Here is a 13,551-nt window from a genome sequence, read left to right as displayed (position 1 = left end):
GAAACTAATTCAGGATGTGAATGGCCATTTGAATATCATTTGTTTTATGAGAATTTATTTGATCTCAAGTTTTCATTCAAATATGATCCAGAGAATTTTATATATATCAAGCTGTTTTTGAATTTAATGCTTAGTTGAATATATAACAAACTATTTGTAAACCAGCTAACGCTCCACTGTTGTTGTTGTTTTTATTTTATTTTTTTCAATCGTTTTAGAAAATTATATTTTTTAAAAAAAATTAAAAAATAATAATCCTTCTTGATTGCTAATAATATTTGTCAAAAAAAAAATGACAATATTTTATGATATTAATGACATAACACAGAATCTTTTGACAATTAATATGCTCCATCTTTTTTATTATTTGTTGAATTTCTGCAGCTTATAAACTAGGTTAAAAATGATGTTAATGGAAACTTGCAGCACTCAGAACGAACGTCATTTCTCTTCTGAAAAGCTGCAATCACCCAATACCACTCTCGAACCAGCAATTAGACCCCTCTTGGCTGCCGCAAAAGCTGTCACTAACCCAGCTACCAGGTATCGGGATTCAAATATTATTGAGATGCTATATCACGTCTGGTCCAAGATGCTGGGAAAAAAAACGGAGCGTTGGTTTAACTGCTTAGATTTTAAATTTATTTTTTAAAAATTATTAATTTAAATTTTATAAATTTTATAGTTATTAAAAATTTAAATTATTATTAATTTTAAAATCTATATAATTAATTGAAATGTATATAAAATAATTCAGACATTCACATTAAAAAAAATGCTCATAAAAAAAGAAGAAAAAGAAAAAATCAGAATCACAATTTGAATGGAACTGAATGCATGCTACGTTTATCAGAAGGTGACAAACGCACGTTGTGAGATGATTTCTTGAGAGCTAAATGCAGCAACCACCACTGAAAGTGGTTTTCAGGGCTTGACCACCACCACCACCACCTCCTCCCATTTTGGGTGGTGGGTTCCTTCACAGTAGGATGATTGATGAGTACTTGGGGCGATGAAGTGATCGTAAGGCCGTAACTGCATTAAGATGGCCCCTGGACTACTATAGGCTTTTAGGATGATATCATATGCTATTTCTAGCTATCTCTATCCCATGAAAGGAGAGGTTTACTGGTCGAAGAAGTTTGATGATTTTATTGATTTAGCGTGTTGTTCATGGTAGTTTTTAAAATATTTTTTAATTATAAATGTATTGAATAATCTTTTTTAGAATTAATTAATTATTTTTATAGTTAGTATTTTAAAATCATTGAAAATACTAAAAGAATATCAATTTATCATATTTTCAATAAAAAAAATTTAAAAAATAAAAACCATGCAATATCAAACAAACATTATCATGAGTTTGAATTTAGACTGATACAAAAAAAATAATAATATTGTTTGATTATAATAGCATAGTTTGGCTACTCGGTTGATCACGTGTTTGCTAAGAATTTGATTTTTTATTATTTAAAATTAAAATTTTAAATATTTTTAGATCATTTTAATATAATAATATCAGAAATATTTTTTTAAAAAAATATTATTTCAATGTATTTCTAAACAAAAAACATTTTAAAAAATTATCTAAAATTAATAAAAGAGGTATGTTTTTAAAGGCATCTAAAAAGATGATTTAATATTAATTAATACATAAACTAATCCAAAAATGTTTTTATTGTTGAATGAAAAACAATTAGCTTACAACGAGGTATTTTTTTTTATCGCCTTTTATTTTTACATTTACGGCTATGTTGCTCACTACAGGAGTGAAATCAGGGGGAGACAAGCAGGGCTCAAGCCTCTGTAAAACATTTTAATTTTTTTTATTAAGTATTTAAATATAAAATAAAATAATATTTCTATTTTTAATAAATAAGTTTTTTAATAATAAATATTGTTATATTAATTTTGGCCTCCACACTATCTGCTACTAGCTCCGCCACTGGTTCACCAAAGGAGACTTGACATGCGACAGAAGCTAGCAGGGGGGGTGTCTGCTGTATTAATCTAGATTAATCTTCTTTAATTATAGATAATATTCTGTTTATAAAATCGAGTGAAAGAAAGAGTTTATCAAAAAGAAGAAAATGAAGACCAATATTTATCCAAGTTGTTTCAGCAGCAGCAAGATTCATGGTGTAAACAGGTTTAGATTGATGTGAGTGCATGTATGATTCATGAAGGGTCATGTTCTAGATCGATTGCTTCCACGAAATTCATGCATTTCATAAGTGACTACCTTGCATATATCATAGTTCTAAGATCTGGTCTCGTAATTCATCTAAAGATAGGTTTAAATAGCAGATTTCTATGATCAACAGGAAGAGCAGAGTGTAACAGCAGGCGCTGCAGATGTCCAAGATATATGCTTAATCTTAATTGAAGCACAGTTTGTGAATAGTGTATATTAGGTTTATGTTAGTGATGTCCATTTTCAGAACCAAAACTTGTTCATAAGATTAATGCTCCTCTACTTGCTCTATGATAAGTGTGACAGTGACAGTGTCCTCTCTTGCTCCTTCACGTTTACTTGCATTAGGGCATAGAGCATCATCTCCAGTGAAAAATGCCATATTAAAAAATTAAATTAAAAAAATAATTTTTAAAATAGTATAAATATAGGTTTTTTTGATTATATACATTCCAATAATAAAAACTATTTAGAAAAATAAATTATATTTTAATATATTTCATGTTAAATTAGTTTTAATATAATTATATAACTAATTTAGATATCTTATATATAATATAATTATGATGTTATTAATTATATAATTAATATGAATAATTTATAAAAATAACATAATCATTTGTTCTGACAATAAGAATTTCTTTCTATTTGTTCTAACAATCTAATTATACAATTAATGTAATCATTAGGTTTAATTATATTTTTAATAAGATAAAATATAATCGACCTCAAATTAAAATAAACAATCAAAAATAAATTTAAGGTATGTCATTCCATATTTTTATCAATATCAGTTACTATCATTATTTTTCTCGTAACCCATATTTTATCAATATCAGTTACTATCATTATTTTCTTTTAATTTTGTTAAAAATAATAATATAAATAAAAATTATTTTTCGTAACCCATATAAAAAATATAAAATAATAAAGAAATAAAAATCATTATAAATAGCAAATAAAAATCAAGAGTTAAAAAAATAATAAAAATAGAAAAAAATTTTAAACAAATATATTTTTTAATTTCAGTTAATTAACATAATTGATATTATTAATTAACCAAAGAATAATTAACTTTTATTTTCTAAATACAAGAGAAGAGTGAAATTTGCAAGTAATTTTTTTCCCTTCATTTTTGCTTAAATGTTGTCTTCTTCTTTTTGTTAATTTTGCTTTTAAATGAAAAACATTAATATTAATTAACGGATATAAAATAAAAATGTTGGCAAACAGATATAAATTAACAAAGAAAAAAACGGTTGCCAACATCTTCATTTGCCTTTTGCTACAGAAAAAGATAAAATTCAACAGCTATTTGAGTTGTTATCTTAATTACCCAATTGGAATGGACATAAACAAATAAAAAAACTAAAAGTGCAAGATTTTTTATTTTTGATTCTTTTTTTACCTTCTCGGTTGGAAATGTTCTTACAGCTCTAAGTTCTTCATCTTCTCCGGCGTGTTTCGCAGGCAGCAGTTTTTTTTTTCAGGGGCTATATGTGCTACTTGAGGTGAGTGATTTCACCTTTAAATATTACGTTGCCAGAAAATATACAAGTAATTAATTAATACTTGCTCGTGCCACCATCCATTGGAACAGCAAATTTCCATTCAATATCTCCACATGGAGGTGTAGTTCTAACTCTAAATCTGTCTTTTGAGGCGCTTTCACGTACCCAGTGCGTTGCAAAAATAAGAAGACGAAGTGAACTTAAAGATGACAGAAGTAACGCATAGGCCTCATACAAAAATCCAAAACGTCATTTAAACTTAATTAAAAACATATAAATCTGATAAATTAAAAATTAGCAATTTTTTAATAAAAATTATAACAAAATCTACTTTTAACAAAAATATATCAGACAAACATATTGGAACCAATACATTTCAACTTGACAATCAATCAAACCCATAATAACATAAGCCTAATAAATATATCAGGTCCAAGATATTTAAATCTAATAAATAGATATATCTAAAATAATAAGGACTTTCACGTCCAAATCTAAAATAATATAAATTTAAAAAACTTGTGAAACCTAACATTTGAATTTAATAAACAATTAATAAACATGGAAAACTCAAGACATGCCAAGCCCCAAGTCAATAATAAATACATTAAATTTAAAATACTTAAATTTAATAATTAATCAAACACAAAGCACTAATAAATACATTAAATCCAAAATACTTAAATTTAATAATTAACCAAACACAAAGCACTTAATTCAAAAAATATCAAATTCTACAACTACATATTAATCTTAGATAATCTTCTAAATTAAAAGAATTATAAATATTAAAATCATCGTACCTTTTTATTTAGAATAATTATATGAATGAATATAAAAAGCTTTCTAGAAAATATTCCGTTAATATATATAAAAAATATTTATTTTATTAATATCACTAAAAACAAAATATTTTCTAATTTTTTCCTTCTATGAAAATTACAAGATTTATAAATGAAAATATTCAATAAACTATCCAAACAAAAGTTTAAAATTTTTTATCTCTTAAAAAAATTTATATATATTTTAAAATATTAATCATCTTAAAACTCAAGAATAGAATAAATATTTTTATTTCTTAAATTTAAAATTTTTGCAAGTCATTTATTGTTTTTCACATAAAAAATAAAAACAATGACTTTATTATAAAAAAAAAATTAAATCCTGAGCCTGTTTTTATAAGTACTTATGCTTCTACCGTTAATTTAATATTCCTTGATCGAAAGAGAAGAAAACCAATTATAAAATTCATCACTGTTCTAAACACTAAATAATCTATTATTTATATTCTATGAATTGTAAGAGGTTGAAAGGCCTGTGGGCTGTAAGAAAGAAGAGGTGGCAATAAATAAAAGCGAATGAGAACTTAAGTTATATTTACAATTACCACCATCACGATGAGTGTTTCTATGATGCGTTTAGATGGTGTTTAATGTTAGATGAAAAAAATACATAAAAATATATGTATTTTTTAAATAATTTTAAAATAAAAGATTCTTCATTTTTTATATCAAGAAACAGTAATTAAATACTATTTACATGTTTTTGATGATAAAATAACAGCAAAGAGGGTCCATCTTTGAACTTCGAATGATACTCTGCGTAACATAAAAACTAAAAAAAAAAAAAACTCAATAAATCATTAAAATTCTATTTATTTTTATGTTTTAAAAAAACTTTTAAATTTTTTTGAATTTTTATTTTATTTTTTTAACTTTAAATTAATATTTTTTTCCATATTTTTAAATTATTTTGATGCAATAATATCAAAAATAAAAAATATTATTTTAATATATTTTTTAATAAAAAACATTTTAAACAACCACAACAGCAATCATCCTAAAAATGCTCTAAAATTACTTGAGTGTAGCAGTAATACTATAATACAACCAGATTATGAAGTAAAGTCCAAACAACAACAATAATGATAATTACTGTTCCATAACGTCAAAATGACATTTTTCAAATAAAATGGCATTACCTCCCTTACCACGCTAAAAAGGTAAAGAATATTCTCTAAATTCTGAAAAATAAAAATTATAAAAAACAGGTTCAAATTCCAATTGTTAAAAAAAAAACCCACAATTAAAGGAAAGATAGTTTTCTTTAAATAGAATTATTGAATTGATATTTGCTGAATTATATTCAGCAAATATAGAGAAAACAAAAGGCTATGTCTGTGGAATCAAGTGGAGACTATAGGGTGTTTATATTACAGCAAGAATTCCAGCTTGGAATAAGTTTACGTGTTTGTATTTATACCATGACATCTGAATTTATGATATTAGTACAGTCTAGCAGTTCACTACTGTAATCTAATAATTTATCTATTCTGCATGCAGTGTTTTCAGGAAACTTTAACTGTTACTTACAGCAATCTTATTGTCCAGTCATCAGAAACTTGGACAGCGGGTTTGCGGATGGTTACAACAGAAGATCCATGTCTTCCTTCAGGCATAAGTTGCCCAAGTTCAACTTCAACCTTCTGATTTGCCGGTTCAATTTGAGCATTCTTTGGTCCAGGAGCGTAACCTAGCAGTATAATCCTTTCGATCATGCTCTTTGAAGAAAATTGGGATTTGCTACTGCTGGAGGGGGCTAGATTTATGGATGTAAGCTTTCCATTTGCAAAGACAAAGCGGCGATGGATGTAAGCCCCTTGCAAAAACTCAAAGCTTTTACCGTCATCCATGTAGAGTTCACCTTCAGCCGCTTGAGAACTGTTTACAGCTATCACCTGTACCAACAGAGATAGGACCAATCACTCATGTTTTCAATAACATTTAAGAGCATGTTATAAAGTCAATTACAGAATAAATTGTAACAAAGTCACGGCAATCGGAAGAGAGAGAGAACCAAGATCCAGCATATATGTTATAAAGTCAATTACAGAATAAATTGCAACAAAGTCACGGAAATCGGAAGAGAGAGAGAACCAAGATCCGGCATATCCCCAGGACCCCATGTACTTTAGTAACAAAGAAAACAACTTGCTAAACTGGATAGCTCCTCCAAAAATAACTTATAAAACAGTTGAAGAGAGTCCAAACACACGTTGCACTGCAGTGATGGCCAGGCAGAAAGATTTTTGGCAATTAGAATCATTTTTCCTATTTCACAATTGCATAAACAACCTCAAATCTGCTATTTATCGAACTACATTATGCTGATGTTTTTTTTATGTCTAAACATAGATTTCTATCAGGGCCACTCTAATCAAGAATAAGGAGAACATAGTGATCATGATGATTCTGCATCACATGAGGATGGGAAATTTTTTGCCCATGACACAACTACGTGGCAGAAGTGGGGCTAGCTTGACTACCGAGGCAAGGTCAGGTAATGCAATGTCACACCTAAACTGAGTGGAAGAGATGGCTGACCTCAACTCAGACGGAGGTTTACTTCATCACCCACCCTCAAAAAAAAAAAAAAAAAAAAAGGGAGAGAGAGAAGAAAAAAAATCTGCCTCAACATGCACATGGTCAGCTACATACCATAACAAGACAGCCACTGCTACACCCTCCAGGACCAGAAGTTACCATGTAGAGGCAAGTTAAAAGAAATTCAAGAACAAAGTATATTAATGCCAAAATCCAAAAAGTAGAGGGTTGAGACTGGCATGTCCCAACAAGCATCAGGCCATTAGCTACATACCAAAGTATAAGGATCGTTCACCATCTGTGTTGAGCTTCGACGAAGCCGGTCTTTCCTGGGTATAATAGTTCCAGCCCTTTGGAAAGCAGGAACACTCTCCGCAGCCTCCAGCTTATGCGTTTTACCTCCTCTGTATGCATCTCCAGTTCTAATGTCATACCATAATTCTTTCCCTGGCAGGTAAACAGATGCATATTTTGCCCCCTGGACAGAAAAAAAACCATTGAAATTTTAATTTGAGGAGCAGAAGTAGAAGAAAAAAAAAAGAAAAAGGGAAGACATTGAAATCAATAAAAAATATGTAGAGGTTTTGGTGGCAGGAGCACCTCGGTGTAGATTCCTTGCACCAGGAGGCTACTTCCAACCATGAAAGCCTCATCATTGCTAAAAGTAGCTTCATCAGAAGGAAACTCCATCCACAAGGGGCGCATAACAGGAAGACCAGTCGTGTTTGCCTCTCTAAATAATGTGTAGAAGTAAGGGAGCAACATGTAACGAACATGTATGGCCTCTCTTATCAGTCGTTTATTTTTCTCTCTGCGATCATTTAAAAGATATCCATTTACCATAGTTATTAGATAATCAACATACTTAAAATAAACAATGGATGAATACAATAAGGAAAAAGAAACACTGGGAAAATAATAGGTTGTTACAAATAGAAAAAAAAAAATATTAGGTTTCAAATTATCCCAGACTTGTGGCAAAGAAAAAAAAAACTATTAGGTATTAAATTATCCAGACTTGTGGCGCATGCCACCACAAAATTTTGCAGATTTATAAACAGCAGATTTCGAAATATCTTTGATTTTCCAGCTTCACTCGGCATCTATATGAAGTCTGGTCCTTCTGTTTGGGCACGTGTGAATGGCATACACAAGAGTTCAAGACTATCAGCAGTATCACTTGAATTTATTGCTCTGAGACAACAATGCCAAGAAACACTTTACCACTGACATGATCTCATGCTCGCAAGGTCAAAGCACAAAAACATATAAAGTAAATGATTATCCCCCAGTGAGTTATCTCAGTTGGCAGATATGAATGCAACGAACTAGACATGTTTAGCTGACAAAAGCTGGCCGGACTAGGAAAGTAAAGCATCCACTAACCAAAGATCATTGCCAAAGCTTATCAGTTCCACAAATTCCCCTCTCAATTGGCTATATATTAGTAGATTCTAGGGCAATTTTAACACATTCGAGACCAACAATGTCACAAAGAACTCATAAAATAGCTATCTCACCAAGAAAATAATAAGAAACAAATAGGTACTAAAACATAGACTTGAATCCAAAAGGAAAGGAGGGAAAATGATAGCCAAGCGAAAGGAATCATGCTGTAATTACAACACAAAAATAAGGACATAATACTCGAATAATGGGTATGCCTAGATTGAAAAAGGGAAGAAGAGTGAAGAATACACAACAATGTAAAACACCACTACCAATCATGAGTGCCAACCCTGCTTAATGGCTTCATGCACCAAGCACCAAGCACCAAAAAGGGCATATATAGTTGGGTGAGATAAATAGAAAAGTAGGAATTTAGTACCCAAATAACCAAGGTTCTCGTCTCTTGGTGTCCTGATGGGCATGGCCCCTGAAGAAAGGATAGAAAGCACCAAGTTGATACCAGCGAACTAACAACTCGGGCCCTGGGTTGCCAAAGTACCCACCAACATCCGCACCTAGAAGCCAGAGTTTGAAGAAATAACAAAATGATTAACCATGACCATCCATCAAAAAAATACAAATGATAAGTTAAAAAAAAAATTCCATTTACCAGAGAATGAAATTCCAGTGAGACCAAGAGTCAAAATCATTGGGACTGAAACCCTTAGGTGATCCCAATCTGCAGTGTTATCTCCTGTCCAAACAGATCCGTATCTTTGACTTCCAGGGAAGAAGGCTCTTGACAAAACAAAAGGCCTGTCATTCCCACCCCCACGCTTTAGAAGACCATTAGATGTTGCCATGTGGAAGTAGTAGCCGTAGGAATTATGCAACTCCCTGTGTTCTATGCCTCCCAGGTGTAAAGCATCTCCTGGCATTGACACCTGATAACAACAGCCATTGAGTTCATTTAAACCCTCTTGTCTCTGTTTATCTGTTTAAAAATGTTATAATGGCAGAATTATCTTAAGCCCAGTTGAGAATGCTCTGAAGAAGTGTGAGAAAAAGACAAGGCAACACCGAGAAATTCCAAAATTATCTGACAGCCTCTGCCCAGAATATTATCCTCGCCAGTCATTGCGGCCAGAACAGGAAAAGAAGTCACTATGAAAGTCTTTTTCCATGTTCTCAAGTTCATGGACAAGGGGCATCTTCCAAGTAGCTAAGCCATCAAATAAATTCCTGGTTTCAATACAAGTATGCTAAACCTTAGGGATTGCGATGGGAAAGTTCGTGTCAGCTACCACCACAGCTACAATAAACTGTCTGATATACAAAATAATCATTTTGATGCTTTCCTTCCTCAAGATATTGCTTTATCACATTAAAATCTATCCACAAATCAAACATGCATATTCTTAGTAAATACAAGGCTCAGTCACCATTAACATTTAATTCTCAGTCTTTCTGGCAACAAATAGAAAGACTATAAAACTAGTCATATGTTATCAGCTACCAACTGATATAAATAAAGAAATGTAGAACATATAATCAATGGCAGTATAAAAAGGAAGGAAAGAATAATATAAGGAGCATACCTCAGGACCATTGAACACAGAAGGCTCATTCATATCATTCCAAATATATAATGAAGGAGTCGAACCGACATAATTCCTGTACGAGAACTTATCACCCCACCACGACCTAATTTCAGGATTAACCATATCCAAGTAAGATGACGAACCAGGCCAGCACCACCCATCAAAATCCTTCCCACTAGCATCCTTCACATAATACCCTTTCTAGGTAGCCTCCTTATGCAACCTAAACGAATTATCCCTCTTAACATGAGGATCCACGATTGTCACCATATGCCTCCCCTTCGCCGCCAACTTCTTTTGCATCTCCTCCGGGTGTGGAAACAACACTGAATCCCACGTAAAATACCTTCTACCATCCGTATGGTCAATATCAAGCCACAAAACATCATACGGAATATCATGTTCATCAAACTCGGCATCCACGTTCTCCACATCCTCTTCATCTCTATAATTCCACCTAGATTGATGATATGCAATCGAAAACATCTGAGGCATCTAAGCTCTCCCCCTCACACTCGTATACTGCCTCACGATATCTTTCGGACCCGGACCAACAAAGAAAAACGCATCAACAATCCCCGCCTCACTCATCCAAAACGTGTCAATCCTCTTCTGCTTCATCCACTCAATCCCAGACTCCGCATCCCACCCATCTCCCATCACATCAATCTGCATTTCCGCAGCATTCAACCAAAAGAACCCCGCACTCCTCCCTTCTTTACCATGCGAAATCATCAGAGGAATCGACCCATACAATCCAAATGGAGACTCACTCAAATAATCAAACACATCCAAATTAAACAACCTATACGGCTCCAAACCCTTCTCCACTCCTGGCCCTCTAGTCGGCTTCAATGCCAAACTCGTGGCGCGTTCCGGAATCCCAGAAACAAATTCAGCATTATAAAACGACACGTCGAAGCTAACCGACTGCGGACCATACGGCCTCGTGTCGGTATGACCCCTAAATCTCTCTTCCCAAGTCTCACTATCTTCTTCTCCTTCTTTTTTCACTCTTAATTGCTCGAAATCGAATAGTTGATGAGAATTCAACGAAATTAACTTCTGGTTACCCGATTGCTTATCGCGAACGTAAATCTCGAAAGGATCGTGACGGAGAACAGCGTCGTAACCTTCCGATAAGTAAACAACCGTTGACGGAGAGGATTCATCGTTAAGAGTTTCCGTTGAAAGTCGTTGGAGCCAGAGTTTGTTAGACTCGAACTCTGGGATGATGACGTCAGGGACCTGAAACCGTGTCTTAGAAGCGGGTGGGTCGGAGTGGTCATAATCTTCGTCGATTTTCAGACGGAGGATTCCGTCATGGTAGACCGAGAGGGAGAGGATCAAGGGTCGGACTTGATCTTCATGTTTAGAGAGGAGAGTGGCGGTGAGGTCGCCGTTGGAGATGGCGATGTTGTGAGGGGTTAAAGTGCACCCGCCGGGGGAGCGGGAGCGGGAGCGTTTGCAGAAGGGAGTTTGGTTGCAGTTGCGGAACTCATCTCGTTTGAAAGAAAGGACTGTTTGGGAGGAGAGAAAGACGAGGGAGAGCAGGAGTGAAGTAAGGGGTTTCATTGGAGAAGAAAGTAAGAGAGGAGAGGTGCATGGAATGGAAAAATGGAGGAAGACATTACGCGATGACTATAAACTAGTAGATTTTAGTAGGGAAGAGTAGAAACAGAAGAAGGAATAATAATAATAAAATGTATAATTAAAAAATTTAAAGAGAAAAGATAGTAAAAGATTTCCCTCCATTTTATGACTTTTCTCGAGGAATGGAGGTTGTCCTTTCAAAGATCCAAAATCAATAGATAAAAAGCTATCTTAGTAGTTGATGAACAACCGCTATCAAGGACATCAAACTGGAAGCAGGAAATTCAAGCGAGAAATCCTCAGCTGCAAAAAGGAAAGATACATGAAGATCACAATAGCAGCAATCCCGCAGTGGTGATCACGGCAGCAGCATTGATAGCTCTGCAGGAAGACAGTGAGACGGGGAGAGAGAAGAAAATAGACAGAGAGAGTAATGCAAGAAGAGAAGGAGAGATCATCCTTCAGTTAGTCACGCAGTCGATTCTTCTATGATTACAGAGTAATGAAAAGCAGCCTTCCTTTTCTTTGTTTCGATCACCAATCCATAAAAAGGTGGATTCAGCGGTATGGAAGAACACTCCATTTATGATTTTTGTTGCTGTGAACATAAGCTTCCTACTGATCTGCACGTCTTGATGAGGAATTTAATTTAATTAATTGCTGTGAACATATTCTTCTATTTAAATATTTTAACTATTAGTTTTTTTTTAAACTCTTGAATTTAAACCATCAAATTATAAATTTAAATTTCTAAAAAATTAAATATTAAAGAATAAATTAAAAAAATCAAATAAATAATTAAAAAATAAAAATAAAAATTATTATCACAACTATTATTAATAAATATTATTATTATTATTATCATCATCATTATTATAATTATTGCTAATATTGTTATTATTATTAATAGTAGTAGTATTTTTATTTTTATTATTATTATTTTAACATTCATCATTATTATTGTTGTTGTTATTTATTATTATTACATGAGGTTAAAAATTTTTTATAAAAAAATTAAAAATAATAATAAAATTAATAAATTTAATATTGAAAAATAGAATAAAAAAATTATAAAAAAAACACCTAAAAAAATTTGAGTTAATCTAAACTAACTTTTTAAACTTATGACTCGGGTTCTGAGGTTGAGATTCTTCCATAAAAAAATACAAAAAAATTACGATGTTAAATTCTTAATCAACAGAATATTAAGAGATAAAATTAAAAATAAAAATTTTAATTAAAAAGGATAAAAATGGAACAGATAACAATAAAAAAATAAAAACTAAATTTAATATAAAAATAAAATAAAATTAAATATTGATGGATAAAATTAAAAAATAAATTCAATTAATAAAAGAAATCAAAATATAATAAATTACAATTTAAAGAATAATTTTAAATTTTAAAAGAAAAACAAATTGATAGAGGGTTGAATCCTAAAAACTCAATTAAAATAAATAATAATTAAAAGAATAAGCATCAAACTGATAAAAAATTAAAAGATAATAAAATTAAAAAAATTATTATATTAAATAAAATAAATAGTAATTAAAATAACACAAATCAATTAAAAAAACACAATAAAATACTAGTTTACAAATTTAAAAGTTTTTAAAAATAATAAATTTTTTTATTGTTCTCGTTAAATAGAGATCAATAAGTTACAAGTATTACTTCAAAAAAAAAAGTATTGAGAGGATTTAAAATAATAACTAATACGTCTTGTATAAAAACTAATTTATCTTCCAATCAATCTGAATAGTAACTAATAAATCATTTTAAAAAAAATCAATTAACCTTAATAACTAGTCTATTGTTCTAATTCACAATATAAGGATTGTGCGTCCATAAAGATTAACTAATTAATTTTAAATGTGTGT

The 13,551-nt window shown here is 31.4% G+C and overlaps 1 protein-coding gene across 1 annotated transcript; it reads right to left on the bottom strand.

Annotated features, from left to right (window-relative positions):
• Positions 1-5,879: 5,879 nt before the first annotated feature.
• LOC105130349 (probable glucan 1,3-alpha-glucosidase) lies at positions 5,880-11,766 on the bottom strand. The gene is given in 6 exon segments (XM_011032810.1): positions 5,880-6,442; positions 7,363-7,566; positions 7,689-7,899; positions 8,917-9,052; positions 9,148-9,421; positions 10,076-11,766. Coding segments are annotated over 6 exon segments (2,772 nt in total). The 5' UTR covers positions 11,654-11,766; the 3' UTR covers positions 5,880-6,073.
• Between the last annotated feature and the right edge of the window lie 1,785 nt (positions 11,767-13,551).

This window comes from Populus euphratica, unplaced genomic scaffold, assembly GCF_000495115.2.
Source record: "Populus euphratica unplaced genomic scaffold, PopEup_1.0 scaffold45.1, whole genome shotgun sequence".
In the NCBI taxonomy this organism is placed as follows: Eukaryota; Viridiplantae; Streptophyta; class Magnoliopsida; order Malpighiales; family Salicaceae; genus Populus; species Populus euphratica.
This window is presented reverse-complemented; position numbering and strand designations above follow the sequence as displayed.